At 31.0% G+C, this 11520-nt stretch overlaps 1 protein-coding gene across 1 annotated transcript; it reads right to left on the bottom strand.

The window, feature by feature from the left end:
• Positions 1 to 1800: 1800 nt before the first annotated feature.
• LOC134248062 (fucolectin-like) lies at positions 1801 to 10343 on the bottom strand. The gene is made up of 2 exons (XM_062730796.1): positions 10133 to 10343; positions 1801 to 2015 (listed from the first exon to the last, which is right to left on the bottom strand). The coding sequence occupies exons 1-2, from the start codon at positions 10329 to 10331 to the stop codon at positions 1801 to 1803; spliced, it is 414 nt and encodes a 137-aa protein (XP_062586780.1). The 5' UTR covers positions 10332 to 10343.
• Positions 10344 to 11520: the final 1177 nt, after the last annotated feature.

The raw sequence follows: 11520 nt of genomic DNA, 5'->3' as shown, positions 1-11520 counted from the left end.
ACTTTCGAAAATGTGTACCTGGCAAAAAATGTTTTGTTTTTTTTTAAGGGGAAGAAGGACATTTAAGCAAAACATATTGATTAAAAAATCGTTTATATTCATAATTTAGCAAATTCCTTCCTTTATTCTGAGGTGACATGCAATGTACCCACAATTAGAGATATTGATCATAAAAGTTCAAAAGAATACATGTATTATACCGCTGTATAAAATGCAGAGTAAAATTTCCTATAATTTAAGAAATGAATGTAATATTTTTCCTTTGATTGATGTATGAAAGAAATATTTGGATGGAAAACTTTATCAATGCGCCTAGAGCATTAAAGAAAAAGTTTTCCGTCCAAATTTTCTTTCATGCATAGATCAAAAGAAAAAATAATACATTCATTTCTTATCATTTAATTATGATATTAAATAGATAAAATGAAACTTTCTTTCCCTTTTCTTTTTAATTTATAAAAACAATACGCACGAATACATCACAACAACATTAACGTTGCTGAAATTCAAAATGGCTCAAACGAAGAAACGATTTCAAATATTGTCGTGTCATTAACAACATTCTCCGTTATCATTTACAGTTCGTTAACACAAAAAAAACTTAATTACCTTTAGTGTTATCCTAATTGGTATATTTTCCCCGGTAAGTTATCTAAGTTCGTAAATGGAAAGGGAAGCAACTCAAATATCCCAACAGTTCTAACATTAGATCAGAGAAATTTTCGATTTAATTTGCACAATTTTTTATCGGAATTTCTAACCGAACATATAAATACGTATCACAACCTGTCAGTGCTTCAAATCCTGAAAGAGTCTGCTGCCGACTGTTTAAGATTTATAAAAGAATTCCGTCCTCATTCATGCAGTGTCGTTTTTCCGGATCATTCGTTTCCCAAGATTTACCCGATTAACGTTTTTTCTCCGTTGTTCATACCAGTTATCTCAAAGTCAAACATTTGACAAAAGTATGTCGATTTCTTTCCTTCTTTTTCCCCAAAAGTGCATTGTTGTTATGCAGACGATTTTATTTGTTTAGCAAAGGAGGGTAATTCAAAAAGAAACGAAAGTAGAAAATAAGTCAGGAACGTAACGGACAGGTTTTGAAATTCAGGAAAATATCTATTAAAGTAAACGTATTTAATTATACCTTCAAAAAGGTACCTGGAAGCGGGAAATATATATGTACAGACAGCCAAAGTAGTTCCGACTGCTTCGTGCAAACGAACTCTAAATTTTATTGGATTTTTTTTAACAAATCAGACTCAGTTATTTCATAGAAATTGAATGATACATATAACAATGTCATGCCATCGAGAAGTCGATTTTCAAATACTTTATGTATTTTGATTGATGATAAATAGATGCACGTCAAAAGATTTGCATGGAAAAAAGATATTTTAAGTTTCCTCTTATTGCCATGTGGATTACATAATTATAATTCGAACTTTGTGTTACTTAACAACTGAAGATAAATGCCAGTTATTCTCATTACCGACTATATTTTTAAAAATGTTTTCAAACAACTGGCAAAACAATGAAAAATGACAAAATTAAAAAAAACAACCACCAAGAAAACCATTTATTAATTATTATCTATTAATTCCGCGGAATCACAATTTCTCTTAAATCTGCAAGTAGAAAATTGCGCGGAATTTTTTAGACTGTCACTTTATTCCTCGCATCTATAATCAGTACGATTGGACAAATTTCCGCGGAAAATGTGTGACTGCTTATATAGCATAAATTAATACCAAGCGGAAAAAATTACTTTTACAGTATTTTATTAGCTTTAGTAAGGTCTTAAGATTGACCATATATCTCAACTTCACAAACACTAAGGAAATCAGTTGGTCCGTCTTTTGATAAAATAGAAATAATAACACCACTCCCTCTCGTCTCCATTTCACACAGAAACAGGATACGGTCTCCATTGGCGGCTGGTCCCTGGTAAAAACCACACGAAACATTACGTCCATTGTCTATGACATCTACTCGAACCTCATGTAGTCGTTCCCCTGTAAAAAAGTATAATTTTAAGTAAACACAATTATTGAATAAAATTTTGCATTCTTTTAAATATCTTTTAGAAACAAATTTGAAAACTGCTCACCCGTAAAATAAAACTTAAATTAAAAGATGAATCTTAGACAAACACGCTTATAATTTATTTATTTCTTACAATGAGTGAAATGGACATGAGCAACATGGAGATCTTCCATGGTTAATTTTCTTTAAAATGGAAACCTTGCATTTCACTTACACGTTATAATCATAAATATTTTTGTACTTCAACATTAAAGTATTTCTTGCCACAGCAGTCTTGTCGATTGTAAATCAAAACTCTTTCCATGGTGCTTGTTTTGCTAAGACTGACTTTCAGCCATGGATTTGTCTGATTTTTCGTGCAAGCTAAGTTCACATCATTGTCTCGGCCTGTTACACATTCTGCTATTCCACACTCTACTGCATATGAAGCATGAAAGATGGCGTATTCAATTGCACCGTACTCTGAACTTAGCTGTCATTGCCAGTTTTTGTTAAATTAAAAACAGTAACATTAGTTAAAGAAATAATATACATACATATTCAGTTATTCAAAGAATACGTCTTAAGTATCTGCTTAATAATCATTTTGAACAAAGATGAATTTTCCATAAAATATGAAGGGAAAAATTATCATACATACACAATCTGTGTTTTAAGTGATATCAGATACATATAGATTATGCCCATGGAAGCTTGAACAAGTTTTAAACAATGTTGAAAGCAAACTCAAGCAAATATTTTATCCTTGAAAATGTCACCAGAATGAAATTATGCTCTCCTTTTATTTTTGAGCGTGTACATTTACTAGTTTGTTTTAGAAAAGTCCGTTTAGCACATTGTTGCATGTTTGATTAAAATATCATCTTATATTGATAAGCATACATCCCCCCAATACGTTTACCTAAAAAGTATCTAATGAATTATTCACTTTGGTCCTAGAAGAGACTGTCCAAAAAAAAATTACAATGTCGGAATTTATTAACAAAGTACTATTTAAATACAGTGTTGCGTCTTAGAGGGTATCTGAATACAAATACCCGTATAGAACATTTTCCACCCCATGTACTTTGCGCTCAAAAGTGTATAAAATATAATTGCAAATGCAAATGAGTTCAATGGACTTTTGTGGGTTTATTAAAACCCAATTGATGAAAATATATTTATATTAGTGCATTCATCTGTGAGAATCTATTTTTTTCCAATCAGGTCTGTACATGTGTACATAAATACATGTATGTAACTAATGTTGCTGCTCTACATGCATTTGATTTGGGTTGTTGTACCCTATATATACTTTGATATTATATGATAAGTGTAAAGCCTTTAGTATATACTTGACATTTAGTTAATTTAGCAACATGTACAATTTGTTTTTATATTTATTCCTTGCATACATGTTAACACATAAAGACTTTCCTTATCACTAAATATAGATCGTGATTTGATTAACGTTTAATTTGTTGAGTTGCCTCATATGGATAAATGTTTTACACATTAATCATTATACAATTAATTACGCGGCCGAGGTCAGGGCAGGTCATCGAGTGGGCCAGGTCGAGGGTCCTTATTTCACCATGTTGAACTCACAAGGGGTAATTAATTGTTTTATTATACCGATACATATTGAAAAGTATGAATTTCTAAGCGTTATCAATTCTTTCTTTGATCGGGATCGGGATTCGCTGCAGTTGCCAAGTTGTTTACATTGACGTCTGCAAGTCGTGTAAGTTTCTGCATCATGATTTACTGATTAAAACAATATTTAGTTGATAGCGACATCAGGCGCATATGCAGGAATTGAAGTTAGAGGGGGCGCCAAAAATAGGCAAGGGGTCTGGGGGCCGCCTTGAGGCCCCCAGTGGGTCCAGGGGAAAGCCCTGATGGGGGCCCAGGGGGCGAAGCCCCCGGAAGCTCCTGGGTTTTAGAGATTTTAAAGGGTAGAAATGAGGTGTACCAAGTAGACATATTTACATTTTGTAGACGAAACTGTGTTTTACGCTAACTTTGACAATTTTAGAGGGGTGGGGGCTGGTGAGCCACCCCCCCCCCCCTTAAATCCGCCACTGGACATACATTGTTATAGCTAACGATTACTTTTCCTCTATACAGTCAAAATCTAACACAGAATTCAACTCTTTAAAGAGCCGCCTTTACATTCTATTGAACTGAATATTGTAACGATATATTGAAACGATATATTCATAATATTGTGACGATAAAATTTTACCGTATTATGTATGGTAATGCAAAACAGACCAAGCACAATTTTAAAAACATGGTTTTTTCCCGAATAATTATTATTTTATGCATTAACTTTACTCAAAAACGAATTTTGATTAAGCAGTCATTTTTAGCAGTCATTAAAAATAATGGCAGGGTCATTATATCCCACGTGTAATGATTCCTAGGTCAGTATTGCTGTAAACACTACCATTTGGAGTCATTGTTGTGTCTTAAAGTTTTCTTACCAGCCAATCAAATTCGAGTATTACATGTATCAATAGAGGTATAATAAAATTTAATAAGGACCTGGCTGTTATTTATAAATATTCATAATTTTGGTGATATTTTTCAGAACAAGTTTAATTTTTGATCTTCTAATAAAATATGAATAACAATGCGATAATATGCCCTTCATATGACCGAAATGAAGTTTAATAGCTCCTGAGGCCATAAACACCTGGCAGTGCATTTTCTCCGATGATTCAAAACGTTAACCTTGTTCAACTTTTCTTAATTCTGTCTTAAGGTCTGATGACATGTTGCTCTGATATCTATGTCTCTTTGTGATGTACAACAAATTAATTTTGATTATCATTATCTTGAAAACTCTAAACTGTTAAATTCCACAATGTCAACCTTAGATAAGGACGAAATCAGAAAATGACAAATAAATACATTTGCTAAAGAACTTGTTCCATCGCCATGGTCTTTTCAACAAGCACATGTACTCGTATATAATTATAGTAGCATCTCTTAAAAGTTTTAATCCAGAACACATTAACAGATAAAACCAAATAAAAGGACATTATTCCGAACTGATAATATTTTTAATTTTGTTTTTCCCTCTCATATAATGCTTTGAATAAAACTTACCTTTTGACAATATATGAGGTAGCCAAACATTATTTCTTTTATTTTGTATATAACTTATTCTTTCAAGTATTATATATAAAGTAGAACAGTTACTTTATAAATAAGAACAATTCTATCAACTTATATCATATCTTAAAAAAAGGTGTAGCTGCTCTAAAACGTAAAAAAATGGATCAGGAAACTAACTGAAATAAAAAAAAGAAATTAGAGCAGTATAGCATACATGGTCACTTCAAGCAAGCCTTAAAGCAGAAAATAAACGGAGAGTATTTTTGTAGTATTTTTTATCTCTTCATCTTTACTTCACTATTAATAAGTAACTTGATAACAGATACCAGGCCCTTTGTCCAGGTTTGAAAAAAAATACCTATCATCTAGGGGAAAATATATGTAACTTGAAGCTGAATTTGGTAATGTACCAGTATATACATTGTTAGGGTTTGAACCTGACTGCGGACAACCATTTATAATGATATCTTACTTGAGAACCACAAGTGATATAATCATACATGTATGAGGACAACTAATTGAATGTTTAATCAAATCAAAAAAGTACAGAAGGCAATATTTTTTATTCCCTGTACAAAGTTTTAGAAGAGATCCATCTCAATCTTGTAATCTGTTTGCATTTGTATCATTCTTATAATCTTTTCATCAATTTAATACTGTATAAAAGGTTCTTGACCCTTTAATGTTTATAAAAAGGTATATAACCATCATCAAAATTGACAAAGACATGAAAAATGTTATTCCAAAAACCAGTAAGTTTCTTTTCTTATTTGTGTTCCAATAATGGATATTAGTGCTATTTTGACACCCATGTCGATTTTCTTCTACGACGTCGACAACAGAAAATAAATGGAGAATTAAAAGTATATAAAAATCGTATAGTTTTAATACGTTAATTATTATACATATATATTGTACTCAAATTATCATGTCCAAGTGATATGTATTATAAAAACGCTTTTTCTTATTGAAATATTTTAAAATCAAAATACAGAAATACAGAAGTTGTGTATCTTATCTAGTATCTACAGTATATCTTCATAATATATTGCCGTATGCAGACTTCCCTTCTAATACAAAATTGTTTTTTTAAACAAGTAAAATCCAGCCCACTTAAGATGAATAACTTTATCGCAGTCAATCAATAATCAATATCTATATTACAAATATTCTTAGCTATATACTTGTAGTTGAAGACAAGATTGTATTCGTTGATATCTTGGTTGCTAATTGGGAGGCTGGTTCAAATTTTGGCGATCCAACTGCATGAAAGACAATTCAGAAAGACAATTCTTTGAGTTTGGAAAAAAATACAGAAGGTTTTGCCAATAGAATTTCATAGTGTCAATGCTATGAAATACCGTTAAAAATATTTTTTTTTTCTGCTCTTATTCTTCAGATGATCAAGTTTTACCTTCACATCCCGTTGAAGAATTGCAAAATTTTTCTTCACAAGTGCAGAATTCCTGACATAAATATCCATATGAAGGATAGCGACATGGAAGCTCACAATAGGAACCAGTGAATCCAAGGTCGCAATCTAAAGGTAGGGAAGTCAAGATAATTTTTGAATGCCTTTTTTTTCAAAAATACTTACAAAAGTATGTTGATTTTTTCATTAAACAATATAAGAAATTATTATAAAGTCTATTTATAGTCCTTATATAATCTATACCAGCGCAAACAATTCAAGACACTACATATTCACTGCATTTGAGGCCGTATTCACCAAAGGGTCAGTGCATTTGCAGCGGAATTGTGACGTCATAATCAATCGTTGCAATGGCAGCAGTAAGCTATAGTATCTTAGCAGAGATAATGTTCGACAGACCTATTGTAGGATTATTTTTCAACATTTGGACGTCTTACACATTGGGAAACTCGGAAAGGAAAACATGGACTTTACAAACTGTAATCTGGACATGTTTTTTTTTTCAACGGCAGAAAATCGCAAATGAATATGGTGTCGTCATGCAGGATTCAATGTATAAAATCAATTATGGACTCTTTTGGTATTGGAATACGGTTTGCTATTTACGAGAAAAAATATCAATATTGACCTCCATTTCGCCTCGGTCAATATTGATATTTTTTTGGTGAATTGCAAACCATATTCAACACAAAAAGAGTCCATATTTTATAATATTATTAATCAATATAAGAATATATATACCCTCAGATAACATTCTACAGCCATGTTCAGGATTGCAATCACTTTGAGAACAATTGCAAATTTGTCGACATTTTTTCCCAAATTTTGGATAAGAGCATCTCGAAGTACAATTTCCTCCAAAATATCCACTCATACACGCTAAAATAATTTGTGTTATTTCTTTAGACGTGATATTTGTTCCACAATAATAATGACTTTTTAATCAAAAGGAATATTCAGTCAATATTTTGATCCACATTTAAAAAAAGATACATAAACTATCAACTGAGTTTAAAATAAGAAAGACAAATTATTATTATAGTTATATTACTTGAAGATGAAAAGACTAAATGAATAATATTAAAAAAAGTGCTGAATAAAGAAATTCAGGACTTAAAGATAAAGTCAGTGATGAACGCATACGTATACAGCTATCACGTCCATGATCCCATATAAAACCAGAGCAACATTCACTAAAAAATAAAACAAAATCATCAGAACATCTGTTTAATATTCAAGTTATTCAAATTGGTTTTTATAACATTCTTTTAAATTTACAATTATCAAACATAAAATCACAAAAAAAATTAAAATATACAAGTTTTCTTATTTTAATCAATAAATCAATACATGTCCAGTCATACAGATACTGCTTGAATTTCAATAAGTCGTTTAATGTACTTTTTTTTAGATATGCATTTCCAGTAAACCTATTTTTTCAAATAATAAAATCTATAATTTGAACAATTAATATTTATATGCACAAGTATAATGATTAAAACAATAATTTACATTTTAGTTTCATTCAAATGAATATAACTGTAGGAAAAGGAAAACTTATTATACATACAGACATATGGTTACATTTACCTTTCGAATGAAGTTATTTTAGATTTACTCTAGCTTTAAAATGCTTGACGCCTTCTTAAAGGAGACGAGATATATTTTCAAAATACTTCTTTTTTCAAATATTGCAATTTAGATACTTACTTTCCACACCACGTTGCTCTGGTATAGATGAACAAAGATACTATTGTCAAAAACACCTGAATATTTCCACAAAAAATATTTAATATCTTTGTAGACATTGTTTCACTGTTCGCAATCCATGTACATGTATATTTAATACAATGATAATCAGTATGGTTAATTCAGATGATCTCCACTCCGCACTTTTCTTCAAGGAAGGTGCAGATAAGTGCATAAAAATCAAAATCCATTTTTCAAGAGTGAGCGGATTTTGCCCAAATCTAAAGAGTGAGTTAGTACTCAAAATATAGAACGATCAGGACGTAAAAAATCAAATATCCGCTTTAACAACACTTAGAAGTAATTGAAAGGATGCTGTTGATCACACCTGTTGATATTGTCAGAAAACGCCTTGGTTTAAAATTTTCCCCCTTTTCATGAAGCTTCAGAAACTGTGAAACTGTGTACACGACAAAAAAAAATGTTTATTTTTATTTAGGGGAAGAAGGACATTTAGGCAAATGTATAGCATTTTAAAAAATATTTATATTCATAATTTACAAAATCCTTCCTTTATTCTGAGTGGTCATACCTAATTTTAGAGATTTTAATCATAAAAGATACATATAGATAATATGCCGCAGTATTTAATGCAGAGTAAAATTTCCTATAATAACGACGTCATGCCACAGAGGAGTCGATTTTCAAATACTTTATGTATTTTGATTTACAATCAATAAATGCACATCAAACGATTTGCTTGGAAAAAAGATATTTTAAGTTGCCTTTTATTGACATGTGCATTACACATAATTCGAACTTTGTGTTAATAGTCACGGTCAATGCCAGTAATTCTCATTACCAGCTGTATTTTCAACAATGTTTTTGAAGAATTGGCAAAGAAAAAAATAGCAAAAATAAAACAAACAACCACCAATTTCTTAATAAAAAATTGTCAGGAAAAAATATCAAAAGCACTTGAAAGCTATGATATCATTTAATGGCACTTTCATCAACAACGGCATCATTATGTCAGAAATTATCAAGTTCTTCAGTAAATGTTTGGATTTTCAACACATTTTTGGTACAGTAGTGACATTCAACGTTATGCCATTAGCACTATTTATAAAAGCACATATCCTTCATTGTTGAATAACTTTTCTAGAAAGGATTTATGATATATACAATGACATTTAAAATCACTCAACCTAAATAATAGCGAAACCCCTTTTAAATACAGCTGTACGCTTCAATACTGAATGTAAGCAAATTCATCAAAAAGTATTGTATACAGTTACATAAAAAGACGTTTAAAGACATATTTTATCATCTTAAGTAAGGTCAGTGAATAATGATATTTTCCTAAGATTGACCATATATCTCTACTTCACAAACTTGAAGGAAGTCGGGTTGTCCATCTTTTGATAAAATAGAAATAATAACTTCACTCCCTCTCGTCTCCTTTTCACACAGAAACAGGATACGGTCTCCATTGGCGGCTGGTACGGGATAGAAACCACACGAAACATTATGTCCATTTTCGGTGACATCTACGCGTACATCATATAGTCTTTCTCCTGTAAAAAGAATGATAAAACAAACAGAATTTTAGAAGAGAAAGCATAAAATTTTGCACAAAAATAAAAAGGATCATGCATATGCATATTAAAGTTTTTTTCTCGTGTCATTCATACATAGCTTTGGTCTAAAAAGATTTTGAGTTTTTTTATGCATTCATCCAGCAATTTGCACATTTTGGCTACAATTCTCACATGATAGTAATAGCTTCAAGATAAAATATATAACTTCTCACGCCGACTATCTGAAATACATTGTCGTCAGTATTTAACTATTTCTTACCACAGCAGTCTTGCCTATTGTAAATCAAAACTCTATCCACAGTGCTAGTGTTGTTTCGATTGACTTTCAACCAGGGATTGGTCTGATTTTCAGTGCAAGCTAAGTTCCGATCAACTCCTGTCAAGCATTCTGTTATTCCATCTACTGCATATGATGCATTAAATATTCTACCATACACTGAACTTAAACTTGCCGTCATAGCCACTTTTTCTTAAATGAAAATCAGTGACATTAGTTAAAGAAATTAGAAACATGCATTGTCAGTAACTCAACTAACACTTCATAAGTATACATGTATCTGTTTAAAAATCAATTTGAACAAAGATGATTTTGAATGAATTTTCCATAAAATATGAACTCAGCTAAGTTGACCGATATGTAAAATTTGATTTTAGCACCGTTTTCATGTGTAATTCCCTTTTAATAAGTTGAAACAAAGTAACTGAAAACATGTAGAAAATGTAATATAACTATTTATAATGGATAGGGCTGGGCCGCACAGAGTTCCAGTTCTATCATATGTATCAGCTGTTTGTCACTTGACTAGTATAAAAATAGAATTGTTAAGCTGAATGCAGGAAATGAGGATAGTGCAAGGGCATAAATTTGTTTTTTTAATTTAAAAAAACAGACACATTAAAAGATGTTTACTTTGTTTACCCAAAAACGCTGGAAGCTAGTATGTGATGTTTGGGAAGTACTGACATTTATGCCCTACGATAGCTAAAAAATTCCCTTCGTTTAAATTCTGTTAAAAAGATAAAATATTTATACATACTGTTAACTGCAGACCAGGATCCGCTCCCAGCACTTTTCAAAATATGCACTTTGTAAGCAATAGATATTCCATATTTCAGCAAAAACAAAATAGTCTATGCCCTTGCATCTTTGATGTAAATCACAAATACTCTTATCATTCTAGCGATATTCTCTTCATTCCTTGTCCCTGTGCATATACATTATATTTGATAAATTATCGATTTTTTTTTTTAGTTTTTATGATCAGGTAAAAAATATTGCGATGATTTCATATTCATTCAAGCATTTTTGTATTAAACCAGTGAATCTAGTCCTCTGGGTTATTTGTTCTGCATCATTTTATGGCTTGTGACGTCAGTTTTGATGAGCTATGTCCTCTACTGCTCGACTCTATTGATATCAAGTATTGTAATTTTATAAAATTTTACACATAATTAATAAAATAAATGAATTCAAGTTGTTATTTGCTAACAATCATGTTGTAAATTTGATGTTTGTGGCTCTTCAAATTTTTCATGAGGTTTCAATTAAACTTCTTATACGGTCCACCTCGAATTTTAACCTTGATCTTTCTTAACATAGCTTAGAATGTAAAAACTATGATACATACATAATCTGTGTATTTTAAG

Source organism: Saccostrea cucullata, unplaced genomic scaffold (assembly GCF_032062105.1).
Source record: "Saccostrea cucullata isolate Sc308-1 unplaced genomic scaffold, CSIRO_AGI_Scuc_v1 ctg1768, whole genome shotgun sequence".
NCBI classification, from domain to species: domain Eukaryota; kingdom Metazoa; phylum Mollusca; class Bivalvia; order Ostreida; family Ostreidae; genus Saccostrea; species Saccostrea cuccullata.
This window is presented reverse-complemented; position numbering and strand designations above follow the sequence as displayed.